The 15,848-nt window shown below is 44.7% G+C and overlaps 1 protein-coding gene and 1 long non-coding RNA gene across 4 annotated transcripts; one reads left to right on the top strand and one right to left on the bottom strand.

Moving 5' to 3' along the window:
• Positions 4,805-15,683, top strand: LOC110392284. Its single transcript, XR_002434286.1, has 3 exons — positions 4,805-6,562; positions 13,931-14,042; positions 14,965-15,683. It is a non-coding gene; the product is annotated as an uncharacterized LOC110392284 (long non-coding RNA).
• MEIG1 (meiosis/spermiogenesis associated 1) lies at positions 9,267-15,816 on the bottom strand. 3 transcript variants are annotated; one of them, XM_021384422.1, is made up of 4 exons: positions 15,691-15,816; positions 13,660-13,792; positions 11,828-11,990; positions 9,267-10,224 (listed from the first exon to the last, which is right to left on the bottom strand). In XM_021384422.1, exons 2-4 carry the CDS (start codon positions 13,761-13,763, stop codon positions 10,096-10,098), a joined length of 396 nt encoding a protein of 131 aa, XP_021240097.1. In that variant the 5' UTR covers positions 13,764-13,792; positions 15,691-15,816; the 3' UTR covers positions 9,267-10,095. The 3 variants fall into 3 exon arrangements, with proteins under 3 accessions (XP_021240097.1, XP_021240098.1, XP_021240099.1); XM_021384423.1 differs by having other exon boundaries at positions 13,660-13,808; positions 15,691-15,791; XM_021384424.1 differs by lacking the exon at positions 13,660-13,792 and having other exon boundaries at positions 15,691-15,781.

Raw genomic sequence — 15,848 nt, 5'->3', positions numbered from 1 at the left:
CCCCCATGCTGTGTATTCATTTGCTTGAGGTCCCAATTTGGATGACCCCTGTCATCCCAAGTCCCCTTTGAGCCAGCGCTCACCACTCATGGGAGCTCCCCAGCTCCTGAGCTCCTGAGTGCAAGCAGGCACTTCTATTGCGAAATATCTCAGCCATGGGAGGTGGAGGCGATGCTGGGCCCTGGGCCTTGGGGCAAGCGCTGTGTACACAGGGCCCAGGCCCTCTTCATCTCCACTAGGCCTCTCCCCTCTTGTGGTCACCACATTTGAAGACTGAAGCACCGCAGCTTCAGAGATGAAAGAGAAGTTCAAGCAAATGATCGAGGGTTCTCTGAGCCTGCCTTTGTCCCGAGCTGAAGTGCTGGGTGGAAGTCAGGAAAATCTCCTCCAGCCCTCAGGCACTGGCTCCCACGCTCACTGATTGGTGAAGAAGGGTCTCGTGGAGGGCTCTTCATGGCGTCTTGATCTGCTAAGAAAATAAATCCCACAGGTTGAGCAAGTGCTCTTGACCTACAGAAATGTTACAGTTAGTTTTGCATTGGTATTTCAGCTCTCGTATGTATGTCCAAGATCTGCCCAGATCAATTCCTAGGGCTGGGCAGGTCTGGCTGGAGTCAGGGATGAGCCGTGTTGCTGGAGGACAGGGGCTGTGGCAGCCCCTGCGTTGTGTGCTGCATTACTCTTGGAGTTATGGCTCAAAATGGGCACAACTTTCTTTGTCAGCCAACTAAATGCTAATAATTAAGAATAGATGCAAAACCTGATGAAAGCACCGACCCTCACTGAGCATGCATAGCATCTGTAGTGCTGATGGAGGAGCCGAAGACACCAACCAGTTGCACTTAAGCTCATTCTACAGTGGTTGGGTTTCACTAGACCAGTACAACCATTTAGAATCATAGAATCGTTTGAGTTGGAAAGGAACCTTTGAAGTCATCTAGTCCAACCCCCCTGCAATGAACAGGGGCACCTACAGCTAGACCAAGTGCTCAGAGCCCCGTCCAGCCTGAGCTTGAGTGTCTCCAGGGATGGGACATCCACCACCTCCCCGGGCACCCTGTGCCAGCGCCTCAGCGCCCTTATTGTAAAAAAAACTTTTTTCTTACATCCAGTCTCAACCCGCTCTCTTTCAGTCTGAAACCATTTCCCCTTGTCCTATCCCGACCGACCCTGCTAAAGAGTCTGTCCCCTTCTTCCTTATAGTCCCCCTGCAGACACATGGTGTTTCAGTATTGGTGTCACTTGTATGGCTCAGCTCAAGGCTCCCTGGGCCTCTATGGCTGTGATTCTATGACAAATGGTGTCTTTCACTGGATGGCAACACTTGCTTGGCAAACGCAGTGTCTCACTGAGCTGTGTCCTCTTTCCCAACGGGACGTGTTTGGATCATGATGCGAGCAATGTCCCGTGGGTCTGATTCTCCAGGAGGTGATAGCCCCCGGCAGCACGGATCTCAGTGGGACCGCTGGGTTATTGCACGTGGCCCCGTCCACGAGTTGCACACACAGCTGAATCCCTGTGGAGGCTGGAGATGAATAACTCTTTGTAGCAAGAGTCCGCAGGGAAGGATGCAAGTCATTAGCAGGATGAATGACCAGGCGGGGGCTGTCTCACATGAGAAGACTGGAAAGCTCAGCTGGGCTGCCATGGTGAAAGGGTGGCCAAGAAGAGATTTTGTGGGTTTATTCCACACATGAGAAGGAGTAAATGCTAGGGAACAAGCTAAATGTTTAAGCTAATGGGTTTTGCTGGCATGGAAGCAAATGGCTGTGAATGATGTTCAGGCTGGGAGATTTCAGCCCGTCAAAGGAGGGAAGCTCAGGACAGCCCTGCAGGCAGAGCTGTGGGGGCAGAACAACAAATTGCTTACAGGATGAAGTTTGGTTGACTTATGAGAAATGAAATAAGGTGAGAAAAAGGAATCAGCACTGGAAATCAGATGTCCTTTGCAACAAAAAGTCCGCTTTCCACAAGGCCAAGCTCAGCAAAAAGATCAGTATGGCAGCAGATACTGTACCACCTGTTGCACCTAAATGCATTTGGTGTGCACGCCCACAGCCAGAGCTCCAGCATCACGAATCCTGCTGGCATCGTGAATCTGAGCGCAAGCTCAGCCTGTGCTACGGGTTCAGATTTCTCTCCGCCCATCCACTGAGCTCATCTTTCAATGTCTGTCAAACACGAAGTCTCCCTTGGAAAGTGAGACCATGCCTACAGCCCTGGCACGCGGGGTTAAACTCCTTCACATTTAATCTACCCTAACATTTATGTTAGCACTCAAAACACATCTCATCCACAGAACGAATGCTATCAATACCCTTCGTGGGTATCCCATACGTTACATGGTAGGGTGATGATGAACATGGGTGCTTCCACTGATGCTCACTGATGCAATGTCATTCCACAGAGCTGTGGTTTAGGATTTTTGCCACATTTCCAAGCTCAGGGGACCCCCTATGCCCTCTTTACTGCCTGGCAGAATACAACTAATCATAAAATCATAGAATCACAGAATCATTAGGGTTGGAAAAGACCACTGAGATCATCCAGTCCAGCCATCAAATGATTTGCCCCATTTGCCAAAATGGAATCAAGTTGAAAATAAAAAAGACCAACAAGCTGTCACCATCAAATTCAAAACAAGCACGTTCGTGACTGCCACAGTTTTGTTGCCCCGTAACACTGAGTCACTTCTTTGTACAATTTAAAGAACGCATGTCAATTTTCAGTGAAGACTAGGTAAGCTTTTCTAATCAGAAGTAAAAGCCAACTTGTGTTTTAATAGGAAAATTATATAAAAAGACATCTCAGAAGGTTTCACATGGTTTGTTCTGATCAGGTTGGATGCAATTTCCCTTCCCTTGCACTGCTGCCCAGAGAAGCTGTGGGTGCCCCATCCCTGGAGATACTCAAGGCCAGGCTGGATGGGGCCTGGGCAGCCTGAGCTGGCGGAGGGCAACCAGCCCATGGCAGAGGTTGGAGCTGGATGGGCTTTAAGTTCCCTTCCTACCCAAGCCATTCTATGATCCTATCACAACCGGCTGCTTAAGTGCCCCCGCAGTTCCAAGGTTTACTCACTATGCTTGAGCTCTCCTTTCTCAATAACAGTCCTGGCATTGCTCCCAACAGATAGATTGGACCCATAAATTGCAGAGAGCTTTGGATTCTCCTCAGAACATCGGCACCACAAACTCACTCATAAATAATATGTATAATCTCTCCTTTAATATTTTATTTATTCTGAAGGCCGTCGTGGTTCTTCCTCCTCTCTGGGTGAAGATTTAATTCAGCATACACATGACAATTTTAATACATCCCAAGGCTAATTATATATCCTCGTCAGTGCTGCTGCTGCCTCCGCATCCCCATCTGCTGGAGGTCAGTGCCCTGTCTGCGTAGTGCTGTCCTGAGCTCATCACTGAGCTTGGTGGTCTCTGTAGGTGCTTCCAAGGGACCTGGTGTTCCAGGTGCAGAGAAGCTGTGGATGCCCCATCCCTGGGGGTGCTCAAGGCCAGGCTGGACGGGGCCATGGGCAGCCTAAGCTGGTGCTTCATCTAGAGGTTGGCAACCCAGCCCATGGCTGGTGGCTGGAGCTGGATGGGCTTTAAGGTCCCTTCCAACTTGAGCCATTCCACAACTCTATGGTTCCATCACCAGCAGAAGGGCTGTCAGCATCGCTGGTGTCCGCTGCGTGGAGAGGGATATGATTTTGTCTGCATGTGCTGCATGGATGCGCCCCGCTGAGGGTTTCTGAAGGTTATCTGTGGGGAAACACCGGAGCCGGATCCTTTTTGTAGAGCAGTTCCCAGGGCCAGGTGTACTCATGGCTGCATGTAAGGACTGAGGGGTCTCTAAACTGGCGCCAAGTGGAGTTACAGACACCTTCAAACTGAAAAAGAAAAGAAACTCCAAATTCTGCATGGATATTTCTAGCACACTCCATCTTTAATGCAGTAACCCAGCCAAAGGTTCTCTCTAGCTTATCCTGGGTTATAGCAAATTTCCTTGAGTCTCTCCCTTACTGTAATTGCACATCTTCCATTAATCGAGGATTGATGCTTTGTTTCATGGTGAATGTGAAGATCCGGTGGCGCTGAGGCCCAAAGTGAGCTCAGCACTGCTGAAATGACGTGCCCCGGCACTCGGTGCTGGGGGCTGATGTGAGCAGCTCCTTCCTGCACGTGTGCTGCGGTCACCAGCTGGGACATGGGGAGGGCATTCATCTGTCAGCAGGAGAAAAAGCAGTAACAAAAATCGCTGCCTTTTTATCCCCTGCCATAAAGGAAGGGGCTCCAGGAGCCACGGGGCGGTCAGCAAAGGGAGACATGGGCCCACGGATCCAGCATGCGGCCCCATCCCATGGCATCCCTCGCTGGCTTTGCCATCTGCTCCTTCCCATCACGAAATCTGAACTAAAGGTCTCAGCATTTGATTGCAGATCGAGAGAAATCACTTTTTGATGTGGGTTTTTTTTTTTTTTGAGAAAAATATCTTCAAAAAGAGGAATGCTTTGTTAAATATAAATATGTATGATGAAATCCTCCCTTTTTCACTTGTGACACATGTACAAGCAATGCAGCAGCACCCAGCTCTTCTCTTTATTTTTCTGGCAGGCCTTGAGCAGAGGCAGAGCTGTGAGCTTCCTTGTGTAGAGCAGGGGAAGGTGCTCCAGCCCACACCAGCTGTTTGCACAGGAAACAGTGACAGGATGAGAGGGAATGGCCTCAAGCTGTGCCAGGAGAGGTTCAGGCTGGATATTAGGAAATATTTCTTCTCAAAAAGAGTGGTGAGGCGTTGGCACAGGCTGCCCAGGGAGGTGGTGAAGTTGCTGTGCCTGGAGGTGTTCAAGAAACGGGCAGATGTGGCACTGAGGGATGGGTCAGTGGGCGCTGGGGATGGGCTGCTGGTTGGACTGGATGGTCTCAGTGGTTTTTTCCAACCTTAATGATTCTAGGATTCTATATCTGAACTCATCCTCCAGATATGTAAATCTCTCTTTGTTGAAATAGGGCTCTGGTCTGACAAACTATTAATCCAATGACTTTTAAACAAATCTCTGTAGTTACGAGTGCAGTGATCCTGCTTAGTGATCTGACGTGTCCTGGGCACGCTGAGCAAACCCGAAGAAGCAGCCACACGTGGTGCCCTGCTTCGTGCTCCGTCCCCTGCCAGCCAGGCAGCCCAGGCAGGGCACTGTGCCTTTGGATGAGGTGCCTGGGTGCTCCTGCCAAGGCTCCTGACAAACATCTGCAGCAAGGAGCTGGGACCGCCCCCCAGCCAGGCAGAGCTGAGCTGCTGCCAGCAGGGGAGGAGGTTTCTGTGGGTACCAGATCATGGAATCACAGTCACAGAATGGCTTGGATTGGAAGGGGGCTTAGCGCAGGTCCTGTTCCAATCCCCTGCCGTGGGCTGGCTGCCCCTCACCGGATCAAGCTGCCCAAGGGGGCCCAGGCCTCCCACACCTCCAGGGAGGGGACACCCACACCTCCTCTGGGCAGCCTGTGCCAGGGCCTCACCAAAGCTCTGCACATCTGCATGGCTGACTCCCTGCACATGCTCATCCTTCCCTCCCTTGACATCCTCTTCCCGTTTTCAGGCATTCCTTTCCCTTTGTCTCCATGACCCATGACCCATGCCCTGGGCCAGTGGGTTAAGGGCTATTCAGAATCATAGAAATAGCAAAGACCAGGAAATTGCTAAACTAAGCATGCACACAAACATTAATGAGCAAGTGATAATAGAGATAATAACAAAAGCCAGAATTCCTGGTTGATGTGGTTGATGGGCAATTAGAAGAACTAATCCAGCCTTGGATTATAACTGTTGACATGATAAGCATGAATACTGTGGGTTGTTTTATGAGATTCGGAGGACTTTCTTCACCAGAGGGTGGTGGGCATGGAACAGGCTGCCCAGGGCAGTGAGCACGGCCCCGAGCTGCCCGAGTTCAAAGGGTGTTTGGCCAACGCTCTCGGACCAGCTTTGAATGCTGGGTGGTCCTGCGTGGAGCCGGGAGTTGGACTCTATGACCCTTGGGGGTCCCTTCCAACTCGGATGTTCTATGACTTCATAAAACTTCCTATGATCTGTCCAGGGGAAAGACCAAAGCCATGGAAAGGGCATGACTAGGGAGGAACAAGTAGAGACACACGTGAGCAGGCTGTCAGGTGGGAGATTCACCTGGCTGAGCCCTGCACTGAGCCCCGTCATATGGCCTCATTAGATCCCATTCATTTTTTCAGGGGAATCATTCATTTATGCATGGGACCTGGCAGCGCCTAACATAAATAGCTGTAGCATATAGAAGAATCCAGTGGAACTAGGGAAATACGAGAGAACCTGCAAAGAAAATGCAGCCATTCCACTCAAACTGCCTCCAGACAGGCCTCACTTTTTTTCAGCAGCGTGAGGCACGGTGACATCGACAGCTGCTGAGTTAAAGTTCTCTTTAACAAAGTTTGAAGCCATTTCCAGCAACTTGAAAGAAGGAAATGATGTCTAAAAATGGAAAGGTTGAGGCTCAAGAGTCTTCAGAACTGGAACTGTCCACTCAGGAACTGAAGTGAGTATTGAAATCCTTACACTGATGTTTTGTGCGGTGGTTGGGCTGCTGTGACTGCAAGGCAATCAACTGTAGAATCACTTTCAGACAATACTGCTGTGTAATGAATTCAAGTAAAGGCTGAAAACATTGAAAATCAGCCTAAAATACACAAACACAGCTTTATTTCCTCAGTACGACCAGATGAGTTCAGAGGGGCGGCACCCCTCCCTGGAAACATGGGCAGTACACAGGAAAGCATTTTTGGAGAGTTACTTTTTATGAAGGCTCAAATCAGCAGCACTGTATGTATTTTCACCTCCGAGCAATGGAAGGGAGAAATGTGTTTTCCTTTCTCTCTTTAAAGTTGCTAGAGTTTGAAGGGTTTTCATAATAGCATTGAGAAATACAAGTTATTTATCTTAACAGCCCCCATGAAGCGGTACGTCACCCTGAACATAAAGCAGAGCTCCCCACAAGCAGGATGGCAGCTCTCAACGCACTACACAGTAACAGAAGAGCCAGGCAAGACATTTCAGTTTCAGATTTATCAGAGGAAATGCTGACTCATCAACATTTGGACAGCTCTTTGACTGACTGATCCATTCAGCAAGGAAGTAAGAGAGAAACTCTTGTTACTCTTGAGTCCTAACTCTTGTTAGGACTCAAGGATCGGCTCCATGCTCAGCGAGCAGAGCTGGATGCCGAATCCGTGTCAGGAGGAATAACTCAAGCAAGCACCCTTACACCAGATGAATGTTATCTTGTGGTCACAGGCAAACCTGAATTCAGGCAAGAACCCCATATCTGCTTCTCTTTAAGCAGAAAAGGAACTGTTTTGGCTTCACAGCTAGGGCCATTACGTAGCTAAGGTCTTAAAAAAATGGTTTCAATAACCTTAAATTTGGCACAAATTGTACTGAAATATGAATACAACCTGGATGCCAAAAGACAAATCTAGCTGAAACTGTCTCTGTCGATACAAGACCTGCTTTTTGGTAATGAAGTGAGTGAACTTTCAAATATGGCATTAGGGCTGACAAAAGCTATGCAATAAACTGCACTGATTACAAGGCTTTTCTTTCCTTTTCACCCCGTTAATCTTTTAAATATGACAGTGAGATTCAACACACAGTGCTGAGAAAATGTTCGCAATAAAACCTGGGCTGCTCGCTCGCTAAGCACGAAGAATCTGCCAGCTCATACAAAAAAAAAGCGTTTCCAAAGTGGAATGTGAATCGCTGTCCTACTTGTCTGAAACGCCAAGGAGCCCCAGTGGGCTGCATGAAATGCGTGCTCATTGTTTTAAAGCATAATGCAGAAATATTAGGTGCCATCAGGTAAAAGGAGGGAAACACAGAATCATCTTTTACATTTATTTCCATTTCAAAAGGCTTTTATTAAAAAAAAAAAAAAAAAGTAAAAAAAATCAAGCTTGAATAGCTTTCCTGCAGTTTTAATTCTTCTTGAATATCCAACTTCATCTTTATTATGGATTGATAAAATGGCTGCGCCAAGTCCATTCTCACTTACTCTGTGTGGGCTGATGGCAATAATTCAATCATTTCTGCTGATAAATGTATCGACCTGGCTTTTTTGAATTCTTTCTTTCCATATCTACTGGAACATTTCATTTTTCAGAACCCACGGAAAAAGGGAGAGCCTCTATCTCAAAGCGACAAAATGGATGGATTATCCTTGTAGTTGTTCTGTTTCTGCTGCTTGTTTGCAAAGCACACAGAAAAGTCCTCTCTTACAAAGTACGCACAAACCAATCAAAGAACTAGAACTGACTGCAGTAATGCTTTGTTGCTATCACTGCAGAACTTGTTTTACACAACACCGTGACCTCCCTGGAACAAAAAGGCTTCACAGCTGCTTCTGAGAACCTTCCAGTTGTCTGTCTAATACAATTAATACAGATTTAGGCTAAAATTCTCCAAGGTGTCTAAATAAGGTGACCAGATCACTGCCACCCATTGTCAACAAGCTCTTTTGAAGGTTGTATCTATTCTACTTATTGTGGCCCTCTGCTTTGCATTTTGAGCTGGCCAGTGTCTTAGTTTCAGCTGAAGAATAACCCTAAGATACATCCAGGTGCACACTGCCATACACAGCGTCCTCCTGCTGACATCTACATGCATGCCCAAAACTCGGTTGAGATCACTCTGTGCTTTAGTCTGGAGACAGCAGATATTAATCACATGTTTTGTGTAACTACCACGAACACACCTACTGGTTTAGATGACAGTCAGCTTCTACAGGTCAGTTATCTACAGAGTTTGGGCATATTCAAGTATTATACTTAAAGTAAAGGTAAGCATGAGATACCTCACATTTACCAGATGTCTCAGTGAAGGAACACTTGTGGACAGCTTCTGCAGAGCTGAAGGCACAGCAACAGGCTCATGCTACATACCAACATTTACAAGAAATGCATTGTGCCCAGAAGAGCCAACTGCCCTCCGCTCAGAACAAAGGGTGTAAAATGAGAAGATGTAGATATTGACAATGTGATATTTGATGAAGTCAGGTAAGACAAATTCTGCCCAAAATCTCACGTATCATTTGTGTAGGTTACCTAATCTTAAATATTCCTTAAGCGCGCTCCAAGTTCTCTCTGCAGTTTTGTACTCCTTGATCCCACTGCATGTAAATCCACAATCTTTTTTTCTTTTCCTCCATGAAATGGCATAAGCTTTCACATCAACGAATGCTGTAAGGATACGTGGCAAGTGAGACAGTTTATTTACCAATGTAAAATTGGCTAAGGGCCTCACAAAATTGGGATGATGAGGCAAACAAAAGGAACAAGCACTTACAGAAAGAAATCCTGACCCATTGGTGTTAACAAAGACAATGACCAGAAACAAACTTGGTGGGTTGCCCTCATTAATAAGAAAAGAAATGGCATGTGGGAATGTTTATTCCAGCAGGGTTATCTGATCAGGGACTTCCAAATGAGGAAACAATCAAAAGAAACAGACCTGGTCAGTCTCAGTGATTGATAAGGAAACACTGAGTGTGAGAATGTTTATGTGAGAATGTTTATTTGAGCAGAGCTGTCTGATGGAGGACTCCTAAGCTGGGCTGCTAAGGGAAAAAAGGGATACACTAAGCAAACATACTGGGGAACAGATCTGACAGAACAACAACTAAATAAACAGTAAACTAAAACAAGAACATTTTCTGCTTGTTACTGCAGCTCCTCTCCAAGGGCCTTTGGGACTTGGAGCTTCGTAGCCCTTCATTATACCAAGAGACTGTGGCTGACATTAGCCGGTGTCAACAAGATTATATTGTTCAGAGTAAAGATTAACGAGTCTACTTATAATGGACTTTGCACAGAGTCAAACCAAATATACAAAGTCCCTTTGAAGCTTTTTATCCTTCTGATATCAAATTACTTGGAACACGTTCTGTATTCCCCATTCTATCCAAGAATGACATTTATACTTTAAATGCTGGATTGTACAAAAGTCTCATTTACTTATAGATCCTAACTAACAAAAAGATCTATAAAAAGAATATACGAACTTTGGAAAGTAGCAAAATTAGTATACATAAACTTTCACTTTATGAACATCTTTGTCTTCACATTCTCTTTGCTTATTGTAATAATAGAAGGTATTGTCCTTTCTCTGAAGCTTCTTAACAAATCCAGTTTCTGGCCAACACTCTACCTACAAATGAAATAAAAGGATATGCATTCAGTGGAACGAGTTTGCACTGAATGATGTTTATGCTTTACATTGCACAGAACATAGGGTATAGGTCTACGTGAAAACAACATTGTATCTGAACATATTTTGCATTAGCTTCCTTAGCTATTAAAGAAGATTGAGAGCAGCATGTTAGAAAAAAGTTTTCTGGTCTAGTATAAATATTTTTTTTTAACAGGAAAGTCTAGGAATAAGCAGGATCAGTCCTGCAGGACACCAGCACCATCATGGTGCTGTTCATTATTCACTGTGTGAAGCTTTGAACATCCAAGTGCTCAAGCCTTTAGTTGAAGAGATTTATGGCTTTTATAGCTATCTCCAGATTGAACAACCGTGATTACTTCTGATCAGCTTGAACCTTAAAAATCAAGTAGTAAGAATCTCATCTCTCTTCCAGGCAGAGCTGACAATAGGATATTAACCTAGAGCATTCTCTGATTGGAGAGTGCCAGAAGCAGTAGTTTCATTCTGTATTATGTAGGCACACAGTTGAGTTATGTGCATTCTCTGTCTGAAGATGAGCTTTAGCATTTGTTACAACAACACTGTAATTGCATCATTAATCATAACTGCATTGTGGAAGCATAATATGGAGTAAATATGACATCTCAAAATGTGTAAGTTGAAAGAAAACCACTACCAGATCCTGGCAAGTTTAAACAAAACACACATTTTAAATCAGCATAAGTGATGCTCTTCAACTTTTATGAGGGTTTAATTGTGTGTGGTTATACACGGCCATAAATCTTGAATGGACTGATCCTACCACACTAATGGCAGCATTTACATACATGGGAGGTTAAGATCTTTCAAAATGGTATGTTTCATATTGTGTGTGCTGCTTTGGAAGATCAATTATGGAAATGCCATAAAGGTATCACATTGTTTGCTCTCTTAACCTCTGTTGGTCTTTTGAATCTCAAGAAACCACTGAATATCCGGTATTATTCATTACCTCATTTGATGTGCTAAGGAGTATTGCCATCAGCTGTAACGAGCAGAAGACCAAGTCTTTGATGTGCTCAGTTAACAAATGCCTTTGACACAACTCTCTTTACCACAATTGCCATCAAATATTTCTACTTTGGACAGTTTCAATAGAAACCAGGTTTTCGGTGTGCATGGCGTTTGATTATGCCACTATGCAATAGCACAGGACTGAGTTCCTGGACAATGAGCGTGTTTCCTATCAGGCCCATTGGCAGAGATATGGGGAGACTTTACAGAGAATTACCTTTAATATATTCCATTCCATAAAACTGAATTATTCTTTTGGATGGCAGCTACCTGTGTTCCAAGAAATCTATGTAATATCTCTAAATGCATAAGAGATGGGGAACAAAAACAGGCTGGCTTGTGTTTCTATTTTGCTTCTGTAAAATAATTTACTCTGCATAATAATGTTAATAATAGCACAAGAATTTAAGTCAGATCTGGGAGAAAAAACAACTCTATCAGAAGCTAGCATAATGTCAGGAAATAAGAGACACCTTCATTTTTATTTAACAGTTTAACATGAGAAAGGAATTCAGTGTGATAACTCTTGCAGAGTTTGAAATCTTACCGTATCAACTTGTTTTACTTGTTTATATTCAACTTCATCCCTGTATCCAGCTTGCTGGAATCTGTATAAGTTCTCTACCTCATCTGACCATTTTTTGGCATGGCATATGGATTTTGGCTTGATGTCGGCTTTAGCCGTGACTGCAGAAACTTCAGACATTTTCCTGAAATTAGATTTTTGAAAATGAAGTAGAGAAGACAAAAGCAAGTGATCTTGTCAGGATGAAATTGAGATAGGTAGAACAAAATTGAAAAAATAAAGTACGGCCAATACGATGTCTTCCTCTCAAAGTCTGAGGTTGAAAAAAAAAACAATTATAAACAATCAGAATTAAATTAAATGCACTAGTTGATCTCAAACAAACCCATGACATCTAGGAAACTGTTGTTGTGATATTTTTGCCACCCTGAGTTAACAGTGCTGCCTAAAATTTACTGGTGCACACTGATGCATTAAAAACAAAGAAAACCCAGTAACTGTTTCTAACTTCACACCTCGGTAGTCACGGCCCCCCTGGGACAGGAAGCTTTTCAGGTTTTTCTTTCCTCCTACTGAAGGAACACCAAAATGGCAAACACAAAATGAAGAAATGGGCTGTTACTAGGAAACATTCAGGATAGGTGAGGAACAGAAGGAAGAAATGCCCTGCCAGTCACATGGCTACAGTGGAGATGACAAAGAATTGGTTCTAAATCGAATGCAGCAAGAAGGAAAGGCATAAAATCTACCAAAATTCACCCTACTCAGTGCTTGCCCAACTAAAATCTTACTGATGCTACTGACTCTCCCCACACAAAACCCTTCTGCACACAAAGTAAAATTTCCTTACTTAGCAAGTTCCAGTGTCAGCTGAGAGCCTGAAAAGTTGAAAGCTGGTGACTTATCAAATGCACAAATGTTTTTAGACAGTTAAAAAGGGCAGGAGAGAAAAAAATGTCACACTGCAGCTTACGCTTCTTTAGGAAAATCATAGAATCACAGAATGGCCTGGGTTGAAAAGTACCATAATGATCATCGAGTTTCAACCTCCCTGTGCATTGTGCAGGGTCGCCAACCACCAGACCAGGCTGCTCAGAGACACATCCAGCCTGGCCTTGAATGCCTCCAGGGACGGGGCACCCACAACCTCCTTGGGCAACCTGTTCCAGTGCGTCACCACCCTCTGTGTGAAAAACTTCCTCCTAATATCTAACCTAAACCTCCCCTGTCTTAGTTTAAAACCATTCACCCCTGTCCTATCAGTATCCACCCATGTAAACAGTCATACCCCCTCCTGTATCAAGAATTGCCATCATAATGTGGAAACTGAAATCTGCATCTCTGTCACCTAACATATGAGAGCCATTAGGAAAGGAAGAAAGGGCCTTTCATCTCTTACCGCACGTGTTTCGTTAAAGATCAATAAAAAATAAGCACAAAGTCTCTCTCCTAGCAGCACTGATTTATTTCTTGCAGTTCAGCACTCCAAATGTTAAGTTAGCTCTGAAGCTCTTACTGGTGTTTTGTAATTGAAGGCAGCCATTTCATAATAATAATTAAAAAAAAAGTAATTTTCACACCCAGTTATGAGGTGTCAGATACAAATTACATGCTCAAAATACATCCTTATTATAAATCTTTAGTGTAGCCTTCGAAATATTTATCTCAAGACAGTTCTTTAATCCCTTGCTGCAGAGGGCCCTTTTGTAGCCATTACAGAATTTTTCATATACTGTTTATGTTTGTGAACTGCTGTCAGTCTGGGACTTGAGAAAGACCGTACTACAAGTAAGGGCATTAGATCTTAAATTCATAATAGCTCAGCATTTATTAAGCGTCTTATGATAACTTACATGTTACTGGGCTTAAGTACTTCTTTAGAGGATGTGCTGAATTCATCTGATGAACGTGGTTCTTCAAGACATCTAGATACGCTTGGCCTTTCCTGACTCACCATTATTTTGGATTGCTTGTCCACAGGTCTTCCTGCTCAAAAACATTTCTAAATGTCACATAAAGTGTTAGCTTGGTGACTTAAATACTTTAAAAAAAAATCCTGATTTTTAAAATATTTTTAGGCTGATATTTTTAGATTTTAGAAATTGCACTCTTTGTCTACTACAGTGCCTCCGAGTTCCAAGCATGGGGCTGGTCTCGTTGAACGAGAGCACAAGTGAACCATACTTCAGACAGTCTACAGTTCAGTGAAAAGACAAAAGATAGCAGACAGATACAGGTAAGTGAAAGAATGCAAGACAATGGTAAGAAAATATGATTCAGCAAAATACAAATGCTTTTTATGCAAAGAGTATCATTGAACAGTGAAGTGGACTTTGCTATAACAACGTTTGCCTACTCTTAATTCAGAGGAAATGGCGAGATTCCACATACCTCTGTTTCAGCTTTGAGAAAAGTTTTTTAGATCAATGACTGCTTAATTTCAATGGAATCCTAACCAGCCTGGGCCTGTGTATGTTACCTTACTGCTTATACAAGTCAGCATTCACAGGGCCTATCTGGGGTCCTAGAAGAGTCAGTGAGATATTTCCAATGACTTCAATAGACTTTACATGAGAACCTTTGAATTTTCCAAGGTATTCAGGCAGGCATCGAGGCCCTGGCCTGATATTACCCTAACTGAACAAAATCCCAGAATGGATGAGGTTGGCAGTGACCTTTGGGTCTGTCTGGTCCAGCTTCCACTCAAGCAGGAAAACCCAGAGTGCAGGGTGCCCCAAATCACATCCAGGCAGCTTCTGAAGACCTCCAAGGAGGAAGAATCCATAAACTTTCTGGGCAACCTGTGCCAGCACTCAGTCACCTGCATAGTAAAGTTGTTTTTTTTTTTTTAATTATTTTAGGGAATTTTTTCTTACTTTCCCGTGTTTCAGGGCCTATTGTTTCTTATCCGGAACTGGAAACTACTGAACGTATGGGAATTTGTCAGACGAGACAGATGCCAGTGTAAAAATATATTTGAAAGATTTGTGAATGCAGGTGTATTTATAACGAGGTGCGGACAGCTCACAAGTGAACCTCGGTCCTGATCAGCTGGAGAGGGAAAATAGGTCCAATTGTCTGTTTAATTCATTTTTATATGAGTGGTGTTTACGTGGGTGCCAGTAAATGCATTGTTTTCATTCTGTGCACGTTTTCAGGCTGTATATGTGTGAGTATGCACACACTTATTGGGAATATTACCCTCATACCAGCTACCTTCTGGAAAATGAAACACAGCAGCCTGCTTCTGTGGCACTGGAACAGAAGAACTCCCTGGCACTTGAAGTCTTTGGTGTCTGGCTTCCCTTAACAATATTAAGCACCACCAAAAGCTGAGAAACTAGAAGCAACTCACTACTTCTTTCAAGTTACTGAACCCATCTAGTATTTGCTTCTCATTAAATTAGTTGCACCACAACGCTGCTTCTTTCCCCAAGTTTGTTCCTTGTATTTCCTTAAAGTTCACAAAGGAAAAGAACACATCCTCTACAACACAGATTGCACCTAAACGGTCACCACCACCAAGAATGCTCAGAATATATCTTGCATCCACATTTACTAAGGCAGAGCTCAGCAGTGACTACAGACGAAGGCAGAGCAAGGCTCCCACCACCCAACCATCAGATCCAAACCCCGCTCCGAAGCCCACGGGCTAAGGGCAGCCAAGCCGAACCGATGCAATTCCTGCCCTGTCCCACTTCATGCGGGGCTCCACACAGGACTACCCAAAACAATCCCTAGCCCCCACGGCCACCACACCAAGTCCAGCCCCTCTGTCACCACCACGAACGACTTCCATCCCGTCCTACCACCACGACGCCAGCCCTACCACGCCCTATCACCACACAGCCCGCTCCCACATCCACGCCCCGCTCCTCAGAGACCTCGGTGCCCGCCGGGACGGCCCCAGCCGGGGATGGCGGCGCCTCCTCACAGCGCCAACGGCCACGGCTCCGCGCCGTTGCTAGGCAACCGCCTCCCGCCGTTGCCCTTTTAAGCCCTTGTTCCCGCCTCTCCCCCTCCCGTGCGTCTGATTGGCTGG

Source organism: Numida meleagris, chromosome 1, assembly GCF_002078875.1.
Source record: "Numida meleagris isolate 19003 breed g44 Domestic line chromosome 1, NumMel1.0, whole genome shotgun sequence".
Lineage (NCBI taxonomy): Eukaryota > Metazoa > Chordata > Aves > Galliformes > Numididae > Numida > Numida meleagris.
This window is presented reverse-complemented; position numbering and strand designations above follow the sequence as displayed.